General features: G+C 27.2%; 1 protein-coding gene across 2 annotated transcripts; it reads left to right on the top strand.

The window, feature by feature from the left end:
* Positions 1–4,843: 4,843 nt before the first annotated feature.
* Positions 4,844–10,238, top strand: LOC145829549 (solute carrier family 60 member 1-like). 2 transcript variants are annotated; one of them, XM_082937387.1, is made up of 9 exons: positions 4,844–4,964; positions 5,331–5,473; positions 5,636–5,775; positions 6,215–6,385; positions 7,134–7,332; positions 8,054–8,265; positions 8,605–8,788; positions 9,215–9,413; positions 9,860–10,238. In XM_082937387.1, the coding sequence occupies exons 1-9, from the start codon at positions 4,887–4,889 to the stop codon at positions 9,893–9,895; spliced, it is 1,362 nt and encodes a 453-aa protein (XP_082793513.1). In that variant the 5' UTR covers positions 4,844–4,886; the 3' UTR covers positions 9,896–10,238. The 2 variants fall into 2 exon arrangements, with proteins under 2 accessions (XP_082793513.1, XP_082793512.1); XM_082937386.1 differs by having other exon boundaries at positions 9,873–10,238.
* The last annotated feature ends 1,343 nt before the right edge of the window (positions 10,239–11,581 follow it).

The raw sequence follows: 11,581 nt of genomic DNA on the forward strand, positions 1-11,581 counted from the left end.
CATCGTGTTTGGCACAGCCGGGAACTGGCCAAAATATTTGTAATTACAATTAGGATATACTTAGTAATTGGAATTTATTTTACCAGGATCATGTTCACGTTTTTTTTTTCAGACAACGTAAAAAAAACTTTAAAAAACACAAACAAAACAAAAAGTATTGCTTTTTGTTCAAGATGTGGATACAAGGTGGAAGTCATCATATCTTATGCTAGAGAGACTGAAAAGGTAAAGTCAGGTGTCCGGTACTATATGTCTAACTATAAATTATTACATAATTATTACGAGATTCGATTATTACAGTTAAAACATGGCAACTGGTTTGTCAGATTGTACTGCTCGAACCTTTTTTGTAACAAAGAAGTGTAGTAAAAACTATGCATTGCTCTCAAGCGTGATGCCGCATGCAAGATCACTGACGAAGCTTGTTAGCACTAATAAAAATTCAGAAAACTATCAAATTTTTGTAAAACGTTAGTCAAAAATTTAGGAGAGGCTTGCAAAAGAAGGGTCTATACTAAGGGTGGGCAACGTTTTTAGTTGAGCCGGATCCGTAAAATTTTTGCCGTTGGTAGGTCGGAACACTTTGAATTAGTGATTTACAAGACCAAGTGACCGGATAGTTCTTTTCAAATCCGAATCCGGTAGGATACTGTTTTGAAAATATTATCCGGATCTGATTGGATACTAATTTTAAATCGAGATCCGGATCCGGTCGGGTTATAACTTATATAAAAGTTTCGGATTTGGCCGGAATCTAATTTTATAGATACGGTTAATCACTTTTCTGAATCTTCTATATTCATAAAAATTTCTCAAACGTGACAACTTAAGATGTAGATTTAGACATGTCAGATGATTTTGTAATGTTTACAGATAGAATTGACATGGTATTTGACAAAGGTTGGTATGTAAATTATCATACTTAAACAAACAATTTGCTTTGGGTAGATTGACGAAATATATTCCAACTAAGTAAGAACAACACAAAAATTAGGCTAAAATGATTTTTTATCAGTAGATATTAACTTTAAAAGCGATTTTTAAACATGTTTTTTTGCCAAATTCAAACATTTTTGTTTTGTAAAAATATGATACAAAGTTTTATAATAAATTGTAATATTGATTTTTGCGGACCGGACGCTTCTATCGCGGGCCGGTCATTTAACTCCTTTGGCCGGATTTGGCCTGCGGGCCGTACATTGCCAACTTATATTCTATACCAATGACAACAAGTTTTACATGAATGACAACAAATTAATACTAATCACAACAGCTGTTGATCCACGATATCGGCTTTTCGCTTTCCCTTGTTTCCTCACAAATAATGTTAAAGAGCAGCTAAAGTTAAATGTTAAAAAGCAAATCTCTTTCGAGGCTGATCAAAAAGGAGATTCTTCTATACCAGAGAAGCCAAAACCACAACACTCTGAAAATTTTGATCTGAAGAAGTTTTCAACTTACTACTCTTTGTTTAAAATAGAATCAAACACAGCTACACAGGAGGACGAGCAACAGGACTCTATTGATGAAGAAATTGAAGGAGAAATAAACGGATTTTTTGCTATAGAAATATGAAACTGAAGAGAATTAAGTCTTAAACTGGTGGAACTTGAACAAGACAAAATACCCACACCTTGTCAGTTTTGCAAGGAAATGACCTGCAAAACAAAGTGCTGAACCTTCATCTTCTGTACATTCTGAAAGATTATTTTCTGAACCTTGGAATTTGAACGAGCTAAAACCCAATCGATTGCTTACCAAGACCGACGAAAATTTTTATTTTTCGACTACAACTTAAAAAACAAGAATAGTCTTTTGTAACATAAAAAGAACATCTTTTGTTATTGTAGTTCGTTTTATACTTTTAAACAGTTGCTAAGGTTAATTTACATTTAATTTTTGTAATGGTAAAAGTGTAATCCTAAATTGAATCTAAAATCTTTTTATCACAGTTGTAATTCCTAACCTTTCTTAGGTCTTTAAGAGAGTTGGCAATATACTTCAACTTATTACGGCTTCATGTTATTTTCATTGCACTTTGTTTTATAAATACGAACACTTGCAAAAGTTTATGTTCTAATTCGTTTATGGTCACAATAAAAACTAACTCTTAAGTTGAACGTAAAATGTTTTAACTTTGTTTTTGATTTGTTTTGTGCTTTAAGCATTTACTAAAGTCGATAATTTATCTATGTTGCATAACAAAATACAAGTAAAATGTTATTGTTGCTAGCATGGATATTAAAACATTGAAACTACGTTCTTGTGCTTGAAGCTTGATTTTTTTTTTGTTTTTTTGTTTGTTTCAAAAGAAATTATTCTTAAACAAAAATGTATTTTTTTTATTAACACAGTCAAAACATTGTTCAAACTTAATTTATTAAATAAGTAGTAATATAATAAGTATTTATTATTTATAAATTTGTATCGTGTTTACATTACAAGCAGCTTAAATCTTCAAGATTCTAATTATCATAACATGCGGATTCGGACTAGGGTTCGTCCGAATCCAAATTTCAAAATTGAGATTCGGATCTGGATTCGGCCGAATCCTAATTTGAAAATAAGACTCGAATTCTGATCCGGCCGAATCAAAAATTTTTGGATTCGGTAGATGACAACTTTTATGTTTCATACTATTTTTAACTGTTTTAGGTTTGAAAAGGAGTTCATTTATCTTATCTTAACTATAGTAAACATGCTACCAAACTTAAATTTGTATTTATTTCAATGGCTTGTTTAAAGTTTATGGTACTTTAATATGAACAACAATTACAAACTAGTTCTAAATCCAAAAGAATGATTTTACTCAAACTTTATACCCAATTTGTATACTAGGTCCTATAACAAAGGTTTAGTTTTAATTTCATTAATATATTCTTTCAAATATTGTGGTCATTTCTAAAAACTAAAGAATTTGTTTTGCAACAACCTTCTCTTTTTGAAGTACTAACTTTGACTGAAAACTAATACAGTATCTGATATTTTTTATTGATAATGTCGAAGTAATATCAAGTTACATAGTAATAGTTTATTTCTCCAGAAAAGCTATATCAAATTTTTGTACTTATAATAACATAAAGGTTACAAAGTGACCATTAATTTTAAAAGTATTTTATACATTAACTTTATTGAAAATTTTACAGTTTACCATTCACTAAAATTTAGATTAAAATAAAAAGGCTAAGACTAGAACTTTATTTTATTTTTTTCGTCTTACGTAACTACTTTTGTTTTTTAACCACTCACTTTTTTACACCAACGGTTGTATAAGGTTTTAAATAAACTTGAGATTTATTACAAACCAAGTACTTAAGATGCAAGTCGATAAAGAACAATTTTTGACAAAGTTTACAAAAAATGGGTATAAATTGGCTTTAAAACTTGTAGTATTTTCAGTTTTATTTTTAGAAATATTGTTAGTAGCGTCATCTGAAATTAGTCGAGTTTTTTGAAGAAAATTAATAACAAACAGCGTTTGAGTTTTTTCTAAAAAAATTAAAAGCCACAAAGTAAATTTTGTTACCCTGTTTTCGTTAGTGTTTTTATAGCAGGGTTAAACTTCATGTTAAACATAAACTGCTCATAACTTCATTTTATTTTTGAAGTATTAGCTTTGACTGACAACCAATATAGTACCTGAATTTTTTGATTTTTTTTTGATAACGTTGAAGTTTTATTAAGTTACATAATAATCTTTTTCCCTGGAAAAGCTTTATCAAATTAAAGCTTTATCAAATTTTAGTACTTTTATGATAAATAGGTTACAAAGTGACAATTAGTTTTAAAAGTGTTTTACATATTAATTTGCTTTTAAAATATTACAGTTTACTTTATACTAAAATTTAGATTAAAATATAGAGGCTAAGACTAGAAATACTTTTGGTTTGTTACATAAAATTTGGTTCCATGTGACTACTGTTGTTTTTTAACCACTCACTTTTTACGCCTAACGTTGTTTATGGTTTTAAATAAACTTTATCTTTAATACGAAATAAGTACTCAAATGCAAGTCAATTGAGAACAATTTTTGACAAAGTTTACAAAAAATTAGTGTAATATAAGTTAAAAACTTATAGTATTTTCAGTTTTATTTTTAGAAATATTGTCAGTAGCGTCATCTGAAATCAGTCAAGTTTTTTGAAGAAAATTAATAACAAACAGCGTTTGAGTTTTTTCTAAGAAAATTAGATGCCACAAAGTAAATTTGCTACCCTGTTTTCGTTCGTATTTTTATAGCACGGTTAAACTTTATGTTAAACATAAACTGCTCATAATTTCAAAACTTTGTTTTTTTTTAGGTCGTATAAACCACGGGACACGAAATAATAAATGTTTTCTATTAACTCATTTGTATTAGCTGCGTTGAAAAATTTTTATGTGAAGGACTTCTTTTTACTTTGAATAATAGTAGTTTTAAAATTAATTAATAAGTAGTTTCCATTAAAACTATTTACTAATTCATTGTAATTGATGATGGTTAAAGGTTTAATGTTTTTATTAGCTGTATGTGTACATAATATAGTTTCTAAAACATTAACTAGTGGTTCTAAACAACTAGCACGATGCAAAAGATTTTATTAATTTAAAGATACTAATCTCTTTAAATTATCACTTCATAAAGGAATTTAGTGTCAACTTTATTAATAGTTGTAAATACTTGAGTTTACTATTAGTCTTAAACCTTAGTTTTTTACTTAGTTTTTTTGTCTAAAATAAACTAGTTTCTGAAGTAGCTAGCACTTTTAAGTACAACTGCAAATAAACATAATCTGAATGAGTTTGTTTTAATTCTAATAGTAAAATTAAGCCTATAATAGCTTTCTAATAAACTTATAATTGTGTTAGAGTATTTATATTTTCAGATAAAATAAAAACAAAAAAATATGGTTAAGTGCAGCAAAACAAAATCAATATTTATTTATTTCGAAACTTGTTCGATTTGTGCAGCTTTTTTCAGCATAGTAATTACTTATTTCGATAGTTTCAAGTACATTAACAATGATAAGTTTATACGGTAACCTATAACTATTTTAACTTTAATAAAATATAATTCTATTTTCATTAACTGCAATAATATTCTTTTAATAAAAACGGATTTTGAATAATTATTCTGTCTATAAACGGTTTTCAAAATACCTATTATGACAAAGAAATTTAAGAGTTTTTTTATAATAACAGCTACAATGAAAATTTAAACAAAAATCTAGTTTAATGTTTAGTTTTCATAATTTTTATCTTATTCTTTTTTTTATAAAAAAAACAATAGCAACTTAAAAACACTTAAGCTTGTTAAAAAGTTTATTTGTAAATAGTGCATTTTATTTCAGGGTATGACGATATCATGCATTGGACCTACGTTGCCGGAACTGGCGGAAAATGTGGAGTTGAAAGTGGACGACCTGTGGTACGTGATACCAGTGAGGGAGGTCGGGTACATGTGCGGGTGCTTCGCGTGCGAGTTCCTTTACAAGTGAGCTGACTGTCTTGTTTGTTTCAGTTAAAATTATTTCTACATATACTTTTAAGTTGAGAAAATTTCAGTGTTAAACATATACTTTGAATAAGTTCAAGTAGTTTTCTTAGAATAATTTTCTAGTATAAAGATTTAAGTAATCAATTAATTTTTTTTTAGAAACATAGACAAACATTTTGTTTTGTTCTGCTCGCTACTAATGATTGCGTCTGGCAACATTCTAATTCCTTTGACTTGCTCAAGCCTACTTGCATTAGTGTTTTGCGTCGTTGGGTTTTCTCTTGGAGTTCTAGAAACAGGTATTTTGTTGAAATTTAAAAATCTTTTACAAAGACATTTTTCGTACATATGTGTAAGTTTCTTTCTAGAAATAAGATGAAATAAGTAATAAATAATAAAATATTTTCCTAAAAGTTTACAACTTAGTTTGCTTAAAAAAAATAATTTACTCGTTTGCTACATAGTTAATGTTGACAAACTAATTGTATTGCTATAGAATTTGCATTAAAAAACAACTTTAGAATAATTTCAAACTATTATTATTATAACGATCAAGTGCAGTATACAAATTTATTCGGTATAACAAATTTATTAAAACAGCGAATAAAAAAGTCCACATCAAGAAGTTTAATTTTATGAAAATCGAGCAATGAAGAGTATAGACTTTTGTTTGTTTTAAATAAATAATTTCACGCTCGAGTAACTAAAGCGATGCCTATGCACAAGTATTGCGCACAGGGGGAAATGTGATGATACTGGAATTGTGGGGAGTAAAATCCCCTCCCTTCATGCAACTCGTGCATTTCACGGACAGCATCGGTGCCAGCGTAACCCCACTGTTTGCTGCCCCTTTCATCGGACCCACTTCTTTTGTAGACAGTGTTGATGTTAATTCTACTGCGCATGCAAGTTTATAAAGAACAGAATATTTATTTAGTAAAGTAACAATTAGTGGTGAACCTAATTTTAAACAAAAAGTTAAAACTGTTGTGTCATGGTTTTTTCTGAAATGTTTATTAAGTAAAGCTTTTCCAAAATTTTTTTTTGTTTTTGCTATTCGATTAACTAAAAAAATAGCAAGTTAAACTGGCATTTAATTACAACATTTTAAATATCTTAGTTTAGACCAAAGTTAAGACTAAAATGAAAAATATTTTTCATAAGTTTTTTATATGCATAAAACGAAGTGAATTTTTTGACAACAAAGTCTGAACTTAAATTTTTTATTAGATAAAATCTAAGTCTGCTTTTACCTGAGCAAAAGTTTACTTTTAATGATCAAGTAGTTAACCTAGTTTAGTGTTATATAACGCTCAAATTTTGATTTGCATTTTGTCTAAGAACATATAAATACCAAATAAATTAAATAAATTACAAATAAGAATCGCAGTTTGTAGTTTTGAGGTAAAGTAATGTTACTAATAGATAAAAAAAACTCTTTGAAATCAAAATTTTTGTTGCTGATAGCAATGTTGGCTTTTTAAAATTATATAAGTTAGCAGTTTGACTTTTGTTGTATTTCAGTTTCTTAATTTTCTCGTGTTTTAAGGATTTGATAACTTTTATTTACTTTAACTAAATATTTTAATTATATACTAATTTTTTTTGAACTTTAACTTAATACTAACCTTGTACTAATTACAAACAAACATTCCAGGTTCGTTTCTAATGAGCAAATATTCTAACTTTCGCGATGTTGCATGGGTTTATGTAATCTGCGCTTGTCAAATATTTTTGGTATCTTTTTGTTTTTTATACCTTTACATGAGACCGAAAAAAGCTGTAACATACGTAGTAATTGTTGATGAAGAAAAAGAAACAAGCAAAAGTTCCGAGGAAAACTCAAAAATATTTAGGTGTGCAAGATATTTTTTATGGTTTTACTTTTTAATACGTCAAAAAAGTTTTGGTTTTTAAAAAGTTTAAAGAACTACCATTTCTCAAAACCTAACAGGTTTTTACACATTTAACTTCTTTGATTTCAGTTTGTAAGTAAGTTGTCTAACAGACTCGGTACATTGGAAAAATTAACATTACACGTTTTAAAACTAAGTAACTTCTTTAAATTTATCCATTTTTTGTATAGTTTAAAAGTTTCAATACCTTTTTCATTAAACTGTTTCAATAAACAAACGTCACGTTTTAAATTCTTTGAAATGTTTAAGAAATTGGTTTGATTATTATTTCTTGGTTTGAATTTTAATATTTTGTAATAGGGCTGACTTTTAAGCTTAGAAATTTGTAAATTTTACAATTTAAGAAAACTAATTTAAATGTTCTGAAATATAGCTATTTTATGTCACTGTAAAAATAAATATAAAAGTTAAGATAAGTTAGTTATACCAAAACTAGTAAAAGTATATCGAATGATATTGTTTTATTATAGAACACTGCTTAACATTATGAATTTATTATAAAATTATCAATGATAATACTTTTTGAGCGTAAATAGTTATCTCAAAACATATTTTTTTTTGCCTAATATAAACAAACTGTACAATTCTTATAAGTATCAATATTATTTTAAACTAGCTGTACATAAAAATACAAAAAACAAAAACTCCGACACACTTTTAGAGCTTTCATGACTGGACTGCTGTCTGTCATGTTTTTCGTGTACATAGGTATGGAAGTAAACTTTGGCACTTACATCTACACCATGGTAACCAGCACGACATACCGTCCCATGGACGAGACCCAAGGAGCTATTTTAAATTCCGTTTTTTGGGCTTCAATAGCCCTTGGCGGGGGAATAGCCGTTTTCTTATCCGTGAAATTATCACTTATAAGTAAAAAAATGTTATTTGTAAAACTTCTTATAGATTTTTTTCGTTCATTTTACAGCTTGAATTAACTTTTTACTAAATTGTTTTTTCTATTAAATGGAATTTTTCTTTGTGTTAAGTGAATTGAAAACTTTGTATGTAAATGACTTTTTTTTTTTACTTTGACTAATATTAGTTTAAACGATTTTACTATTTGCTGACGTGACTAAATCGTAATAGAACTTCCAAACTTCCTCATACTTGATTAATGCTAGTTAGGCAAAAACTGACTTGCATTTTTCATAAAAATCAAATAATGTGTAGTTTACTATTAATAATATTTTACCGACTCATTGTACACAGGTATGATGGTTTTCAGCTTATTTTTAGCCACAACTTCAGCAGTCGGCCTGTTATTCTACCCATACTTGGCCACGAACTTTCCAGCGTTGGTGTGGGTAATTGTGGCTGTTAACGGGTTGGGAAATGCGAGCATATTTCCCACTACGATGTCCTGGGTGGATCAGTATATTGATGTAGATGAAAGGTACGTTGATAAATCACTGTATGAGTTTGCTTCTGAATATTTATGTTGTTGATAAAAAATACATACATCGAGCTTGATTAAAACAACTGTTTCAAGATTGCTTAAGAAAATTATAAACAAACCATAAAAAGTTCAGTTAATAATTAAAAAAATATAAACTATAAATTCATAAACAAAAACGAGTCGTTGTTTCAAATGTTTTACAGGTTCTTTAACTTTGTAAAAGATAATATACTACACCGAATTTTACTGCTATTTGCAAAACAAATTTTTTTTTGCTTCTATAAATAAGATAAACTCTACTAGAAAGATAGGTACACAAATACAAACATTACCTAATTTAATTAATTTCAAACCTTACATCGTTTAAAAACAATATCTTGTATAAAATTTTAAATTAAAAATAACAATTTATGACGTATTTAGAGCTACGTCATATTTTCTCATCGGTGGAAGCTTGGGAGAGATAACAGTTTCGCTGATAATTGGTTTTTGTATTGGGGAAACACCGTTGAGCTTGACTTACGTGAACGCGTCGTGCACGATTTCCGTGGGGATTATTTTCTTCACGCTTCACTTGCTCGCCACGAAATATCACAAAAAAGAAGCAGAATTAAAAGAAAAGGTAGGTATCTAACACTGTTTTTTTTAATATTTTGGTTTATGATAAATTTACTTCTCTACAGATTTTAAATTATAACTTTCTAATACTATCACTAATATTTGGTGCATAAAGTATTTTATGAGTTTGTTTTTAATTTACTCGAAACCCATCTTTAAAGTATTTTTTATTTCGATATTAGGATTGCTCACTTCGTTGTATGAGTCAATTTTTTACGTCTAAAAATGCATTTTACCATAATTTATTTTCTAAATTTTAGGCTTGTACTATACTTTCATATATATGTTTATAGATAAGTTGCTGTTTAAAATTTCAATATAGATTTCTCAGTTAAACTTATTTTTTAGTTAATTTTTGTTTAGTTTTTTTTCTTTGTTTTCTTATAAAGTTTTTTTTATTAATTGAAGTTTTAAACTTAAAAATCATAATTAATTTTTACCCCGTAATAGACTGTAAAAGCAGGTGGTGAACTACTCAATAAATGAAAAATTCTTTCGTACACCAGGTCCTTAGACCAAAATTGATAAGCGGTTTTTTTTGTTGAATAAATATTTTTTATTACAATTTTTTTATTAAAAAAGTTAAATAAATCAAAAAAAAAAACATTAACTATTGTTAAAAATGAGAAGTTGAACTCGATAACTGCCAAACATTTTTATTTTTCGTTTTTTTTAATTGGTTTATGTTTTTCAACTTTAGAAATTCAATGACTCTAATTTAATACATGAAGGTTTTAATAAAAATTTAAATTAAACTTTTTTTGAATCTAATTGTATTTCTTACATGAAATTGTATATCTTGACATTTCGTTTTACGCCATTTCTTATACTGACAATTTTAATTATGACGTATTTTATTTCAACAAAACAATTATTGTACCTAACGGTTTTCTATTAAAATCAAAAAAAGAACTTTAAAACTTATTGAATGAATATTGTCATTAATGTTTTAAAAAACCTTAAAGTAGTTATACCATAAAAAGGACTTAATAGATAATATAAAGAAATACATTTATGTAAAAACGTTTTAAAAATGAAATTTAAACTCTTTTTCTTTGTGAAATTGATACTTTTTTTTAACCAAAGAAAAACTTACTGTCTTGAGTAAGTATAATAAAAAATAATGAATTTCACATGACAACGCTATACCTGTTTTCTTTATAATATTGTTTTTACAAAAGTTAATACTTTGTGTTTCGTGTTTAAAAACAAAAGCTTTGATTGGGAAATTTTTTTTTTGTTGGACTTGTAATTTCTGATAATATTTTAATAGAAATGTAGTGCTTCAAGTATGGTGATGTTAAAAGTTATTTAATAGTTTTGTTTTTATTAGAAACAATGTATTTAATCTAACGTTATAGTTTGCGCTTAAAATTACTTGTGTAGTTTTTGTTCGATATGATAAATTGTTTAGATAGAGCCGATGCAGTTTCACGTAATTGTGAATAAGCCACTGCAATAAACTATTTTAAGATAAAATAAATCAGCACATTTTTGTTTCTAGTAATCGGTTATTCGTAACTAAAAGTTTGGGTTTGCGTTTTACTAATTTATTTATTAAATGATAAATAGTTATTGATAGTATAATATATTAATGTTATATCAATTAGAAACTTTATAAACTTCTTTGTTAAAACAAACATTTATGGTATAAATATTTATGATATTCTAAACAGTGTTTTTTTAATACCATTACAGTATTATGTAGATTTCTTCTAACTACTCTTAATAAATGTTTTACTCTATATATTTTTTTCTAAAATTTAGATTTTTAGTAAACTTCGAGTGCATCAAATGTAGTTATTTTTTCCAAAAAAAAAATACAATTAAATAAAATAACATCTTTTTATTTTGAATTTTTTAGTTTCTATCTATTTTTTACTTTTTCTTTGCAGTAATTTTACACATTTTTATACTCAGTGACCTTCAAATTTTTTTTTTTGGGTATACGAAATTTTTAGGGTGTACGATTATCATTCAGGGGTGCGGGAAACATTTAGGGTACACATAAATTCAAGTGTCTTTATTATATTTTCTATTTCAAGCGACATAGTTTAATATTAAAGTTAAGTCCAGCCCTAGTGTTTAATCTTAATTTTCATTATTAATAATTTTACTCATACGTTTACTCTTACTATAGATTCTCAAAACGAAAATTAACTTAGCTCGATT

Source organism: Thalia democratica, chromosome 2 (genome assembly GCF_965202585.1).
Source record: "Thalia democratica chromosome 2, ktThaDemo2.hap1.1, whole genome shotgun sequence".
Lineage (NCBI taxonomy): Eukaryota > Metazoa > Chordata > Thaliacea > Salpida > Salpidae > Thalia > Thalia democratica.